The sequence below is a fragment of the Thermobia domestica genome, chromosome 11, assembly GCF_964235325.1.
Source record: "Thermobia domestica chromosome 11, izTheDome1.hap1.1, whole genome shotgun sequence".
Lineage (NCBI taxonomy): Eukaryota > Metazoa > Arthropoda > Insecta > Zygentoma > Lepismatidae > Thermobia > Thermobia domestica.
The window spans coordinates 9,211,037-9,227,772 of NC_137464.1; the positions used below are offsets into that span (position 1 = coordinate 9,211,037).

The 16,736-nt window shown below is 37.1% G+C and overlaps 1 protein-coding gene across 1 annotated transcript in view; it reads right to left on the bottom strand.

Annotated features, from left to right (window-relative positions):
* Positions 1–2,144: 2,144 nt before the first annotated feature.
* The window catches only part of LOC145663866 (intracellular hyaluronan-binding protein 4.S-like), a 33,528-nt gene continuing 18,936 nt past the window's right edge, over positions 2,145–16,736 (bottom strand). Inside the window, exon 2 of the mRNA XM_081729998.1 lies at positions 2,145–4,370. Within this exon, the coding sequence (XP_081586124.1) occupies positions 2,908–4,134 (1,227 nt within the window). The 5' untranslated portion in view covers positions 4,135–4,370 and the 3' untranslated portion in view covers positions 2,145–2,907. The remainder of the gene's footprint in view (positions 4,371–16,736) is intronic.

Below are 16,736 nucleotides of genomic sequence, written 5' to 3' on the forward strand. Positions count from 1 at the left end.
CGGTTCGTGTATTAATTAAATCTTCATATTTTAAAGAGAAAACAAAGAAAATTATATATATATATACCTTCCAAACCAAGTTCTTTACTTATATCTGCCCAAAATTTGTTCACGATTTCTCGTTTGTGGTAATCTGGATGAGCTTGGTTCACAATGGAACTTTATCAAATACACAATTTATTAAAGCATCAATATCTATTTCCATTTTTATTTTTATTTTTATCTCCGTACTTCGCAACGTCGTCTGCTTTCACGCAAAACAAACTTTCTTCTCTCACGTAGCGCTCAATTTCCCTCCAGACGACCCTCTATTCGCATGAGTTCGGATGAACAATCCCAGCATGTTGGGATCGTTCGCATTCGCATCTTTTCGTCGGTTTTCGCAATTCGCAGGTCGGAACTAGTCGAGGCTCTATTTATTTACACGTGCTGGGAAATTCGCATTCGCATTCGCAATCACATTCGGAAGCAATGGAGGCGCGGCCTTAGGTTACACCGTGTTGCCATATCTCGAAATTTTTGCCAAGAATTAGTAATACTACAGTCAGTAAAACATAATATACATAATTAAGGGCCACCTTGTACAATGTCCTTACTTTGCTGAAACTAGTGGATCCACACTTACTGGTTGATTAGTGTCCCGTTCAATAGTAACGCTATACGAGATGCATTCCTATACATTAACGTGGAATCCAAAACACATGAACTTCCATAGGATGATCCACACCCATGAAGCACATTGCAACACCTTGTAGAGCCACTTCCAAACGTAACTGAGGCCACAGGCGCTGTTTCCGGTTAATAGGTAAGTTCTACACAGAGTAATTTATTCAGTTATTGTCTAGAGTTCTTATTTCTTTATATCCATACTGGCTCTTGGATTGATTCGTTAGCTATGAATTAATCTACATATTTGTCACTACTGTACGTTACAAGACGGATATTTCTGGAGTTTCGTGTGTTATAGAGGAATGAGTAGTGTACAGTAATTTTAATACATGACGTTGGTAACTGCAGAATTTCAGGCGGCTGCCACCTACGGTGCTAGTTGAAGGTAAACACAAATGGAGACCCGTTAAGAAATCTAGTCTCGCTAAGAAGTCCTCTCAGTTATTCGATTTTTTCTAGGTGAAACATGTAACCACGGCTGAAATTCCGCGGCGGCTCCTAGAAGTTTACGGAGAGATTGTAAAGTCTCGTCAGCATGTCGCAGAATGGTGTTGAAAATTTGGAGCTGGTAGAGAAAACGTCACCGACGAGGAGCGCAGTGCCCAACCTAGCACGGCATGAATAGAGTTGAACTCAGCTCGCGTGGAGGAGCTAATTCAGTCGCTCCAAGCAACTTTCACTTGTTCCTGCACTTGAAGGAGCACCTAGAAGGCCGTCGCTTCGCTTTAGACGAGGCGGTGAAACACTTCGTGACAACGTGGTTGAACATGCAAGCACAGCATCTTTACCAGAAGAGATCCCAAGATGCGATAAATGTCTCAACCGATATGGAGATCATATCGAAAAATAACCTAATGCATCTACTGTTTGATGGCTGTATTGGTTGTATGAAATAATATACATACGTTTCACTGCAAGTTTTGTAACCTTACTTTCCGATCAGCCCTCATATAACTATACCCTGACCGGCGAACGATGATTTCTGACAGCTCAGCTCACGAGGACGACTAGGAGTGCAGTGTTGCCATGTGTTTCTCGCGCAAGGGGAGAATCGTCTGTTTCCTCGTTGAGGATGGGAGGGGGTGAGTGAAAGTTTGGCAATATGCAGTGGTTACTATGGAGACACGACAGGTTCTAAGCCTAAGGTTGGTTGACCTGCTGTCTTCTGCTTGCTTGCCGTAGCCTTGTGCAAAGCTGTCAGAAATCATCGTTCACCGGCCAGGGTATAAGATTTCTATCGCCATTCGTGAATTTTTTTTTTTTAGTCCATATTTTTCCTCAACCAGAACGTTTCTAAATTTAGGGGACTGCAGAAGAGTAAATATAACCCTAGAGTAGAAATTCGATACGTTATAGATTGAAAAATATTTTAGCTGACTTGTTTTAAAATTAGGTTATCTCGCCAATGAAGGAAAAATTAGTTTATTCACTGTCTTTAGTCCACAAAATAAAAACAAACAAATAAATGAAGTTGGTGAAATTTTAAACTAACAAATTTTATTAGTATATTTAAAAAACTTCCAATGATATAAAATTGTTTGTATTCAAATTCTACAAACTCAAAAGCAACCGTTATTTCTCTGGTACAAAATTTTATCAGCATACAATATATATATGAATAATCATCATACTTATTACCAACTGTGAAATGATTCACACAATACCAGAGCATATGAATTGAACATATGAAACCAAAGTTTCACCTTTAATAGATTATGGAAACATTATAAATACAAAGCCTGTGTAGTTAGGTTTAAAATTCAAACTACTCTTTTTCTAAGCCCGAATATTTGTTTTCTTTCGAGCATTCTCTTTTTATCACATAATATCTTGGAGTAGTGAGCTGATGATGATCATGAATAACTGATCAAAAATAAAACAAAAAAAACAACTACACATTGAACTACTTAATATAGTAGCTTTCTATCAACTAGTGGGAAGAAACTAAACTACTATTTTTTACTTGATAAAATATAAAGCAAACAAATAAGAGATTAAAAATAATATGCTTTTCTAGACAAATTCCCTGAGGCAGTCTTTTGAACTAACTGGTATAAATCCAGACACAGACTTTCAGAATCTATGTCTCCTGTAGTTTCTTTGATCCGTGGTTTCTGATTGAAAAACAAATACGAATATAGATAAATGAAGATATGTAATTAACAATGTATAAATAATTAAGGGAGAATTTACCTTTTTTTTAAGTAAAGGAAGAAGTAAAAGAACTCAAGGAAAAATTCACCCAACAAGTGAAGGGAAATCCTTTTCATCATACACCTTGATAGCCACTTCATCATCTTCATCAGAGTTGGATCTGCGGCCACCTCCAATTCCAGCACCTCTGCCACCTCGACGTCCTCGTGAAGGACCGAAGACCCTTGTTCCACGGCCACCGCGGCCTCTTCCACGATTCAACCTCCCTGGTGTATCAGTAAAGCGGATGTCAATGTCAAGCACTTGCTTCAGACGGCCAGCTCTCTGAGGATACAGCACGGCATACTCCCTCAAATCTTCGTCGTCGCTATCTTCTTCTTCCAACTTCTTCTTCAAGACATACATCTTCTTCCATCTGCCTGGTTCTTCTCCTTCGCCCGCTTGACGAATGTTGAAAGTTGGTCTCTGTCTATTGCCCTTCAAGGCTTTCCACTCATCCAGTGTCATCTCATGGTGTTCTTCGCGGGACGATGGTGGTGTCGCGGAGGTGTCTTCAGTATCCTCTCGTTCTGTTGAGGGTTTCTCTTCAGGCTCAGTTGGTTCATGTTCTTCTTGCTGTTGCTGTTGCTGTTGCTGTTGCTCTTCCTGTTGTACTGGTGCTGGGTTTGGCGTTAACTCTCCTTGTTCATCTGTGTCCCACTCTTCCTCTTCCTTGGAGTCTTGGTAGGCATCCTTCAGATCATCTTTGTAATTTCCCCAATTTCGGGCTCCTCTTCCTTCACGCTTATCAAAGGCTTTCACGCAACTCTTCTCTGATCCAGACTGGCGATCGAATTCTCTTCGGGGTCGGAATTCAGGACCTGGACGGCCTCCTCTTCCTCTACCGCGACCTCCGTAGAAAGTACGTCTCCGGAAACCCTGAGGATCACCGCTGTCAAGGTAGCCATTCTTATCTTCTTCAGTTATTGCAGGAAGATTTTTAGCGCGTTCTTCACACTCACCACCTCCAAGGAATTTCACATTACGATCTCCTGACACTTTAACAGATTTCTCCTTGCTTTCACTGACTTTTGGTTTCTCGGGTGATTTCATATTTTGTACACTCTTTTTCCCCTTCTTTTCTTGTACACTTTGCTCTTCTTTCACTTCATATTTCTCGACACAGTTGTTCTCCTTTCCGGAGAGCTTGTTTTTCTTTCTCTTTGAGTCTTTTATGTTTTGTTGTGCTTTAAGAATCTCCAGTGGGTCTTCATCTTCGTTAAGAAACAGTTCGTACTTGTTAGTCACCTTCACACCATACAAGCTCTCCATCTTGGCCAAGTTATTCTCCCTTAGCTGGATTACAACGGACAATTTTGGCGGTTTGGATACAGTTCTATCGCAAGTAACTGCTTGAGAGGGAATTTGGGTTGACACTTTGTAGACATGAGCTCAGACGCACAGCTCTTCCTGTTGAAAAATCTTTAGTGCTGACATACATCTTTCTTGTTTAGTGATATGAGTACGTGATGTTTTCCTCCTTTTGTATCTGTGAATACGGTTTTAACCTGGAAAGAAACAAAAGAAAACAATTTATAAACGTTAAGAACAGCTACTTCCTTCTCTTATTCTTATAGTTGTTTTGGGTATGCCAGAAGTGAAAAAAATACTGGGACTTGCCTGTAATAGAGTTTCTGCGGTACTGGAATAAAAGAAACATAGCGTCTATAGCAACTGAAAGTAATGACATTTATTCAAGTAAATATTTGGTGTAATATCCCTATCATGCTGTGATAATTGAAATGCTTTGGGAAACAAAACTGTTCTAAATATAGTATTAGCATACTGTGCTGGTTAGTAACCAAGCAATTTGAGAAAAAATGGTTGAAGCACAATACGTTATCAACCTTCATTGTTTGGTAAACTGTACGTTCAACATAGTCTCTCCTATTTAAAAAATCCAATTTAATTAGAACACTACAGCGATTCGGAAGTCTCAAAATTTGTGTTATTTACTAGTTGATGAGCTACAGATGAGGCAGATCACAGCGGAGCAAAAAAGTGTCCATACAGTGATTTCGACTTAATGTTTGGCGTTGTTTTAGAGGAATCTTCGAGTTTCTGCGGCATTGCATCAAAATGAACGAAACTTGCATTGATCATTACACGTGAAACAAAAGAGCTGTCCAAGTAGTGAAAACATGCAATTCTCCGCACTCAAAGAAGGTAAGGCAGTTCCCTCGACTGGCATCTTTTAGGACGCAAAAAAATTAATCATGATTCAATTCGTAAAAAAACGGCAAGACCATCACCACAGACTACTTTAGCAACCTTCTCGCAATGCGGGAGGAGAGGTTTCATATGAAGAAAACGAAACTGATATTTCACTGGACAAATGCCCTCACATTCACTACTCGTCATAGGTTAGAAAACTGGATGAACTTCACTTCTAAGTGCTACCCCACACTCGTACTCAGTTGCTCTTGCTCCAGTGACATCCACCTGATACCCAATTTTAAGAAAGTCTTGGGTAGCAAGAATTTCCAATTCAATGAAGTGACTGCGCACAGTGACAGGTTCTTTTGCCATCCCTCCTTCGCTCTTCCCCCAAGAAATCTTTGGCCTGAGAAATATTAATGAAAAGTATTTATGGCCCATGTTAAATCGAAGCTCTTAATCCATATGAGCTGTATCCTCTCCTGCTTTCTCTAAACTTAATAGACCCGAGATATAAAATGAAAAGTATTTATGGCCCATGTTAAATCGAAGCTCTTAATCCATATGAGCTGTATCCACTCCTGCTTTCTCTGAACTTAATAGAACCGAGATATAAAATGAAAAGTATTTATGGCCCATGTGAAATCGAAGCTCTTAAGCCACATGAGCTGTATCCTCTCCTACTTTCTCTAAACTTAATAGACCCGAGATATAAAATGAAAAGTATTTATGGCCCATGTTAAATCGAAGCTCTTAATCCATATGAGCTGTATCCACTCCTGCTTTCTCTGAACTTAATAGAACCGAGATATAAAATGAAAAGTATTTATGGCCCATGTTAAATCGAAACTTTAAAGCCACATGAGCTGTATCCACTCCTGCTTTCTCTAAACTTAATAGACCCGAGATATAAAATGAAAAGTATTTATGGCCCATGTTAAATCGAAGCTCTTAATCCATATGAGCTGTATCCTCTCCTGCTTTCTCTAAACTTAATAGACCCGAGATATAAAATGAAAAGTATTTATGGCCCATGTTAAATCGAAGCTCTTAATCCATATGAGCTGTATCCACTCCTGCTTTCTCTGAACTTAATAGAACCGAGATATAAAATGAAAAGTATTTATGGCCCATGTTAAATCGAAACTTTAAAGCCACATGAGCTGTATCCACTCCTGCTTTCTCTAAACTTAATAGACCCGAGATATAAAATGAAAAGTGTTTATGGCCATGTTAAATCGAAGCTCTTAATCCTTATGAGCTGTATCCACTCCTGCTTTCTCTGAACTTAATAGAACCGAGATATAAAATGAAAAGTATTTATGGCCCATGTGAAATCGAAGCTCTTAAGCCACATGAGCTGTATCCACTCTTGCTTTCTCTAAACTTAATAGACCCGAGATATGAAATGAAAAGTATTTATGGCCCATGTTAAACCGAAGCTCTTAATACACATGAGCTGTATCCTCTCCTGCTTTCTCCAAACTTAATAGACCGGAAATATAAAATGAAAAGTATTTACGGCCTATATTAAATCGATGCTCTTGATCAACAGTTGTATCTACTTTTGCGTCCTCTAAACTTCACAAACCCGAGGTGAAAAGTTTTTTATGTTAAATTGAAGCTCTTAATCCACGTGTAACTTTCAAATTAATAGAAAGAAAAAGAGCGATGGACTTTTGTACCATGCAAATAGTGGTAGCGGGACATTATATGGCATAATCTGTGATAAAACAAATAGACTCCATCTCCTCCATTGAATCTTTTTTCAAACAGGAAGTAATTCAAGAGCGCATCCTGGGGGAGTAGAGGGGACTCAAAATTTATGTAAAAGAGAACATGTTACGAGAGCGTCAAGTTAGGAAGATGAAAATCGATTAACATCTATTCCTCTCCGTGCAAAGAACGGGCATTTCAGCTAGTCTGGTATAGAAAGCAATGCGACCACATTTCCATTGCTTTTGTAGTACATACTCGCGTCTGAGTATAAACAAAAAATGAAATATCATTCTTCAGGTGTCCGTTAATTACAAGTTGAAAACAATTCACTTAAAAAATGAAATTACTAAAGATATATCTTATCTTCTCAATACTAACAACAATCATGTTGCGAAACTCACGAAATCGTCTTGCATATCTCATGGAGTATATACGTATGGACGTATAGTGTACAATCCCACCTTTTCGTTACTCTACAACATTTTCTAATTCTTTTTTTTTCCCCTAGAAATCGAAATATAAGGAAATATCAATGGTGCAAACTGTACCCCAAGAACCGCAGATGGAGTTTCATGTGTTCACTTGTGAGACTAGTTCAATGAGTCACGATTATGCATCCAGCGTAAGGGAGACGGTGATGATGCGATAGATGATAAGTGACATGACACAATTGGAAGGAAATGGGAGGCATAGGCCGATCCAGAAGGTAAAAACTAGGGGGTCAACCAGAACATAGACTATGATAGGTATATCATGAGTTTACTATCAACTTCCAAAACTATATAAATAATAGCTTCAATTATTTTTGGCACTTAATAAACTGGGAGGCCTGCCCCCCTGCTTCGGACTAATCTGCCACTGATGGAAGGACCCCAACAAAACCCATATACACGAACAAACTATTTGCTGAGCAAAACAATATATTCAAATAAAACACTACATACGTGTTACAGTTTCGCCAACTAACACGTATGTAGTTTTTTTTTTATTTGGATATATTGTTTTGCTCAGCAAATAGTTTGTGTTTATGTATATACAAAGCAAAGCTTCTACTTATGGAAAATATTACCATATACACGGTGTTTGTCCACCACAAAGCCTACTTGATGGGAACTGAGTTCGAACCAGAGTTGAGCCACGACAACACAAGGAAATTCATGGTTTTATGTGTACAATAGAATGTGTGTAAATGGTATTTTTAGTGGGAATATGTCTTTAAATATACGTACAAAATTTACTAAAACCCAATTTTGCATATTTTTACCTAATGAATCCCAATGGGTTGTTTTTCTAGCCCTGGGCTTTTCACAACAATTAGAGGTTACCTAAAAGCGCATATCCATAGACCAGCGTTTCCCAACCTTTTTCAACTTGCGGCACACTACGGGTGTAAATTGAATTCTTGCGGCACATTCATAGATATATTATTATTATTATTATTATTATTATTATTATTATTATTATTATTATTATTATTATTTTATTTTATTTGTAAATATAAAATACCGTGGTATTTTTTTCTGTGATTGCTGATATTCTTACAGGGAAGAAAGCTCGATCGCTGGTTTTCCCCTCGTGGTAAATCATTATGTCTATTTTTCATTCTAATTTAAAAATAGAGAACAATTGCACTGAAATATAGGACTCAGGTTTTTAAAAATACACTTTCTTTTTCGAAAACTGTATCCAGCCTTTCACTAAGAAGAAAGAGCACTAAATAACGAATGAACAAACTAATCTCTTGCACTTTAATAACACAAATGTAGGTAATTTGTATACATGTTTGCTTTACCGAAAGGAATGAATGATATTTTAATATTTCAAGTTACAAAATATTCTGCAACAATAAAGAAGCAATAATGGTCATAACATTGATAACAAATACTATTTTCAACGTTAAAAATGTACAGAAAGGTTACACAGTATGAAACTTAAACATCGTTGATCTACGTTATAATTTTTAAATATTTTATGAAGGTTAGAATTGTTCAATAATATTAGTAATGTAACATTATTTCAATAATATCTATTGAAGGTTGCAATTGTTTAATAATAATATATGAAGGTTACAGTTTTTCAAAAATAAGTGAAACAAGTTGGTGCACAAAGCAAAATTAATGTGCAACTTGAGCTTGATGTCTTTCATAATCTTCAACTGAAGGGTAAGGGGAAAAAAGAAGGAATGTCACAAAACTGCATTTTCGAGAAAACTGCGATTTAATATTGAAAACCGCGTAAGAAGAATAGGGTTTGTTATATCTTTTACCCCTTTTTACATGGACATTTTTACATCTACGTATGCATGGCATATACAGTCAAATAGTACCAAGAGTCACCAACAGATAGGACAAAGCACTCGAAAAAGCACATACATGGATATTCCTTGTTTTTTCCCCTTACCCTTCAATTGTGGACTGATAGTTGTCGAACACACCCTCATGTCGTGTTTCGGAGTTAACAGTTGTGACCCGTTCTTACACTTGATTGTGTTCATTGCAGAAAATCCTGCTTTACTTAAGTAGGATGTAGAAAAGGGACTATGAACTTTGTGGAAATAACTGGATATTCTCTCCGGAGAGAAATCTAGAATGATGTCTTGTCTTTTTGTGAGTGTTGGAGCTTCAAACCTCGGTCATTCCTCACATCGACTAATTCCCTTTTTTCCTGTACATTTAATTCTGTTGAATGTAGGACAGAAGGCGCAAAGGAGTCTCTCGCCCAGTCAAATGAACTACTTCTCAACATTGGTACACAACAAAGACAATGAGTCTGAAATGGGTAGAGGTCTGCGCGGCTGCGAATAACCGCATCAAAACGGGATCTGCGGATATATATTTCGTTTCTGTGCGGATAGCGGATATGGTTTCCTATTTCTTTTTCCTACCTAAAAAAAAAAAAAAAAAACGCTATGAAATTGATGATGATGGTGGAAAGAGAACTAAGAAACGTTTGTTTTGAATTACAAGTTTTAATACTGGTTGAAAAATAACTAAAATTAAAATAAGTGTGTTTGAAGCTTGTGACTCAGTAACAGCAAAAGAAGAAGAAATGACTGGAAAGAGTTGTCCTTTTATTGCTCTTTTCAATAGCTATTTAAAATGTTTCAAAAAATTTTCGAAATCATGACTATTATAGAGTATGTAAGTTGTATATATTTGCTACCTCTTTATCTGCGGATGAGGGTGCGAACAGAAGATTGCGGATGCGGATAGAGATGCTGCGGATGCAGTACGAATGCGGATGCTGCGATATTGTATACCCGCGCAGACCTCTAGAAATGAGTATTGAGAGGTTTGTGTCAATTTTACAGCACTTTGTAATCTCAAATGTCGCATTTGTTTTGTTTTCTAATTCTGACCTCCCTAAATGAGAAAATTTTGACACTTATGGTTAGGATAGTTTTCTTTTTTCCCTGCATGCATTTGTTCAGCGTATTCAATGTTTGGAATATGTCGGTAAGAAAAGTAACTTTATTGCACCAAGAATCATCACTAAGGAAATCGACACTTTCACTTTCTTCTGACAGAAAGAATAGAAGTTGTTCTTTAAGTGCATAAAATCTTGACAATACACAACTACGAGACAATCACCTCGATTTCGTCACGGCACACCGGTTGGGAAACGCTGCCATAGACTATACATTCACTTGTTTTTCTCCAACGACGAAAATACACTAAATATCTTTACTAAGCAAGTGTGAAGACATGTTATTAGGAAGAAAACCAGCTTTTGTGTTAATCTAATCTAATCCAAAAGAGTACAACATTATGATTTGAAACAGAGTATAATGAAAGAATAAATAGCAAACAACAAAACAGGAAGAAGGGTCAAATGAACACAAATCAGACGGAGAACTGTAAAACAACAGCGAAAATGGAAGATTGAGCTAACAAGAACTTCGGGAATAATTAGCAACCAGATAAAATAAAGCCAACCACAAAAGCAGACAAATCCAGCACAGAAAAACAATACACAGTAGATAACTGTATTGTGCTGATTAAGGAAGTGAATGGATTGCTTGAAGACAAAGCACAAATAGCTACTTCTCTTTCCGTTTCCCAAACGCATGATTAAGGCGTTGTCAAAAAACAACATAACGCTTAGTCAATTATCTTCCAACCGCGGAATGCTCAGCCACATATTGCTTCTTCTCGTTGATTGGTGCAGAGGTTCGTTTTGCAATTTGCATGTATTATCACACAATAAGTAATCGCAGTATCATGGTGAATATGCAGAGAGAAAACGAAGAAGCTAAAAGCTTCCCGACATATGGCGTCATGTTAAAAAGCTTAGCTTTCTTTTTGCGATACATGTTAATTGTATGCTACTCTCAATATTAGTGTCCTCAATATACGTGTTTATACCTTTTCTAGCTACAACTCAGGCTGTTTTCGTTAAGCAATGATGATAAATAAATGTTATTGTACTTGGTTCAAATAAAATTTAAACGTCACCAATGAACTCTGTACTGACAGAAAATCCTATATACCAAATAGAAACATGTCAGTGCGTCAGACTCATTTCTAATAGTAAAATCATGTTAATATATGTTGTTAGCTGTGCTGCCCCCTGCCGACGATATTGCTAGTCCAGGATTTATAACTAGTGACTGTGAGTGACTGATTTAATTACAACTTAAAATACTGCATTGTTTCAATTTAATTATTTTCATAAAAATAAAACAAAGGTAGTAAGCATATTTAGATTTGAGTATTGGTATTTATGTAACTGCATTCTCGTTGGTGGCAGTGTTGAATTCAGGCATGTTCAAGGGAGGGCTGAGAACCCCCTAGAATATACAGAGTGTTTCAAAACAACCACAACCAACCTGGGTGCACAAATGCTTCCTTTCGGAGTTGTAGGCTTCCGAAAACATGACCAAATGAACTTTAAAAGTCCATAGCTCCAAAACCGTGGGACCTAATGTAGTCGGGTCAAGGCCTCACTTAGGAACTAATATGTGTCCTATCCAAATATCCGAGTTTCAGAATCCTGCTGCACTTCCACAACAGTTTTTTATATAGAGGTAGTTGGTGGTACTTCAAATCAAACTCCCGTAGCCAAACTTCTTCCATAAAAATTGATGCGAGTGCCGCAGGATTCTGGAACATGAATTTTTGCATAGCGCTCATATTAGTTTCTAAGTGAAGTCTTGACCCGACTACGGTAGGTCCCATAGTTTTGGAGCCATAGACCTTAAAAGTTCATTTTTCCATATTTTCGGCAGCCTATAACTTTGAAGGGAAGCATTTGTGCACCCAGGTTGGTCTGTACTTTTTATCTTATCTTGGTGTCAGGAATCAGCTCCCAATCGTTGTTGGTGTCGTTTTCAAACACCCTGTATATGCGCCCTCCCTAGAATATTTATAATTATATATGCATTGAAATATTTGCTTCTTTTCTTTTTAATTTTTTCGGAAATAAAAGTCTTAAAAGCAAGTATTTTTTGCTTTCTTAAAGAAAATGTTTCTTCTTTTGTCCAAACCGCGTTCTCGTATAAAGTCGAAGTTAAATAAAAACTTGGAAATTAGATACAGACGCACACAAACGCTTTAAAACGTTAGTTAGGGAAAAATGGAATATGTTGGTTACTGTAACCGACCAGACAGTAACAAGTCGCGAGTTTTGTTGCGACTGCAGCTCTGTTGCAATATAGAACAGAGTCCTCCCTTAAATTTTTGTTCCCTCCCTTGTCCAAAAGTTGGTGGCCAAACTAAACTTAAAAAAAAAAAAGTAATATTCTATTTTTTTCCTAAATTAGAACATTGTTCACCTATTTGGACAATGTCAACTCCTACAAACCTATCTCGGCTTGAACTCAGTTCTAAACTTCTTCCTGGCAATAGTACGTTTCAGAGTGCCTCGCACACATGCGATGTCAAAACACGAACTGTTACGAACACTAAATATTCAAATACCTGACACTCTTCATAAAATCAGTCATCTCACAATATCTGTACAAACTCACACATGGCCACTCAGATCAGAAACGCTACCCTTAGAATTGTATTTCCGAATTGTACCACATTTGTTTTTTATAAAATACGACCTAGACCAGCGTTTCCCAACCTTTTTCAACTTGCGGCACACTACAGGTGTAATTTGAATTCTCGCGGCACACACACATACACATACACACACACACATACATACATATATATATATATATATATATATAATTGCTACTATTATTTCTAAATACGAAATACCTTGGTATTTTGCTGTGATTACTGATCTCCTTCTTACAGAGAAGAAAGCTCGATCACTGGTTTTCTCCCGTGGTTAATCATTATGCTTATTTTTCATTCTAATTTTAATATAGAAAACAATTGCAATGAAATATAGGACTCGGGTTTTAAAAAGTCCACTTTCTCTTTCGAAAACTGTATCTAATCTTTCACTAAAAAGGAAGATCACTAAATAACGAACAAATAAACATATCTCCTATACCTTTAAAACACAAATGTAGGTAATTTGTATACATGTTTGCTTTGTTGAATTTATTGAATGATAATTTAAAATTTCAAGTTACGAAATAGTCTGCAACAATAAAGAAGGTCATGACAATGATAAATACGTTTTTGAACATTAAAAATGTACAGAAAAGTAACACAGTATGAAACTTAAAATTGTAGATTTATAGTAGAGGTTCATAGTAATGTGAAATACAAATATATTAATACATTTCCCCCCATGTCTTGCAATTTGGTTCCTATAGAATTAATAATTTGTTTCGATTTCCTCGCGGCACACCAGCGGCCCATTCGCGGCACACCAGTGTGCCGCGGCACACCGGTTGGGAAACGCTGACCTAGACTGTCAATAGTTCAACGTTCTGTTCTACAGGCTTCCTAAGTTATACAATGAAATATCACATACACCCGTAGGTTTATTTAATTCAGAAGCTGCATATAACTGCATTATGGCGTTTTTTAATGGATAAATTCTAATCAGCTATTGTCAACTTTTCTTGTTATTTCAGTAGGACGTCGATAATCCGAACGTCAAATATCCGAACGCGGTCCCTAGAATCTTTTTACGTTTTATCTTAACGCTAGCGATAAACAAACAATAGTGTGCCCGTCGACGTTGTGTGAAGTCAGTGTTTTTACAAAAGTTCATTCATATGTAATTGTTTGTCATCGGATTTTTATTTTTATTTTCTCTTAGGCCTAGGCCTACAAGTTTTAAGTGTGACTTACAAGATCAGTGTAATTTAGTGTACGAACAGGTTCTTCAGAAACATTAAATGTAAGCAGCCTTACGTACGGTATTGTAATTACTGTATGTACTGAATAACCACTGTATCGATGGAAGAGCATACCGTACAGTATATGTAAGCCTAAATGGCATTTTCTTGATTATTTTCGAAAATTTACCTGTGGTTCCAATTAGTTCGGATTTTCGACTTCCTACTGTATTTAGATATTATTATTATTATTGTTAATTATTATTATTATTATTATTATTATTATTATTATTATTATTATTATTATTATTATTATTATTTGTTAGATTTGTTAGATATTTCAGTGTAAACTGGTGTTCAGCTGTACCTGGAATTATGTTTAAAAATAAATAAATATGTAAACAATTACAGCTCTTAACCCTTAAGTACTCGCGCGGGGTGTACACAGATCCGCAAACAGGTAAATTTTGTGTTGCTAGCCAGAAGTCCACTTAAGTCCTCAAGAAAAAATATAAGAAAATATCTCAAAACGAGTACAAAAAAATCTAATTGCAGCAAATACTTTTATAAACACGTTCAGAGTTATGCTACATTGTCTTAATTATATAGAAATATTTTTTTATTGTAAAAAATATCAATTAGGGGATCTATTGGACCCCCGCGCGAGGCCGCGAGTATTTACGGATTAATTAAGGACGATTATAACGTACAGTAACGTATCGGGCCTTAAAGATTCAGACGCAATAAGTAGTTTGAGTAATTCAGTTATTCTCAAAGACAGAGTTGAACATTTAGTAAAAGCTGTATCAGGTGAAGAGACAGAAATATTTAAGTATTACAACAAACAACACCCTAGAGATATAACGGCTACATTATAGCTATATAAGTTACGTTATAAAACGGCTATATAAGTTATGTTATAAAATGATGCAGATGGCACTAGTGTGAAACTGTTCTTTTCAAGAAATATTATTCTCAAATACTGTTATATGAAGTCAATCTACAAAGTAACACTCGTTCGCACTGTGTGCGGCACTAGCGGTTCGACAAGCACCGCTCAGAGTCGAGCAATCTTAGTCGTCTGCCTGCTCACAGTAATGCTGCCAGTACCTGGTCTCACTTTTGGCGCCCATCTTACAAGGAGAAGGCAGACTTTAAAAACTGAACTTCGGGGCCACTTTTTTGCAAGATGGTAGTACACATTTAAAGAGTTAATATTACAAACTGGGAGGGCGCAATGGCCAAAAATAATCGAGAAAAACCGTCTTAAAGTTTTCTGCTCGCCGCATATATCGTAAGACGTGCAAAATTATCAAGTGACGGCGTGGCAGAGTGAGAAGAACCTGAGACTCAAGTGCAAAGGGTCCCGGGTTCGATTCCCATCGTTTTTTGCTTCAACCAATAAAGTAGTCATTTGTAACTATTCACCACATGTTTATCTCTCGGTTCTTCTCACTTTGCCACGCCGTCACTTGATAAGTTTGCACGTCTTACGATATATGCGGCGAACAGAAAACTTTAAGAAGGGTTTTCTCGGTTATTTTTGGCCATTGCGCCCTCCCAGTTTGTAATATTAACTCTTTGAATGTGCACTACCACCTCGCAAAAAATGGCCCCGAAGTTCACTTACCAAAGTCTGCCTTCTCCTTGTTAGTTTTGCCACTGGGATCAAGTAGTATGACGTCATTGGGTCACGTGATGAGAGGCCAAGCCCTTCTGGCTCACGTGGTTTTGTTCCGCCTTTATTGGTAGTCCCACCAAGGGGGTCTATTTCGTTCCCTTTTACGGCATAAAATTTGAAAATTGTTATCCCCTTTCTTACCATATAATGTTGCATGATGGAGTATAGGATATATGTAATTAGTAATAGCCTCACCTGAGGCAAATTTGAACTTTGACCCCGGGCCAAAGCCATTGACCTTTGACCTATGACGTCAGAAGGGACACATGTGTCAAAGGCCAAATTTGCCTCAGGTAAGGTCATTACTACTCTCACTGTCTGTGAGTTTTTGCTGTTTTACCAATGCTTTTCTTATTTCAGTGAGCTTTCGAAATGTTAAATTGAAGTGAGATGTGTGGCTTGATTCCTAAACACAAGAAATGTGCGATTATGTTATATTCACCGTCAAATCAATTCAGTATCGTGCTCCTCCACGACAATGCCAGGCCTCATGTTGCTGAGAAAACACGATAACACCTTTAACAGTTTTAGTGGGGAATTTTCAACCATCCACCCTACAACAGACTTTGTTCCTTCTAATTTCCACCTTTTTATAAAACTTGGAACCCTTTTTAGGAGGAATAAATTTTCACGTTTAAGAAGACCTCTAGGAAGATCCTTTCTTTACTCAAGAAATTAGCAGAAAGGGAAGGGTATAAGGCAGTAATCCAAAAACTCATTTACATGATACGTAAAGAGTTTCAATTCAGATGATTACTATGTAAATAAAAAAAAAAAGCAGATTAAGGTATGATATAAAATAAAGTTTTATTTAAAAAACGATCTTTGATGTTTTTCTTTTAAAAAAAAATATAAATCGAACACTACTTTCCGGACTTCTGTGCTAGTTTAAATTTTTTAAACGTACTTTTAAAAATACTGAAACAATTAGGACGGAGAAGAAGCACGAGTGGATACCAAGAAAGTTCTGTTGCTTTTTCACCCACCACCTTCGAACATCGATATGTTACCTAAGACGTACCTGGAAGAACAAAAATAGCCCCCATCAGCATCGATGACCTTCCAACAAGGTTCTGGAAGGCCATGGATTCCATCGCGAAAGAACTTGATGGACCGTGAAGAGAAGAA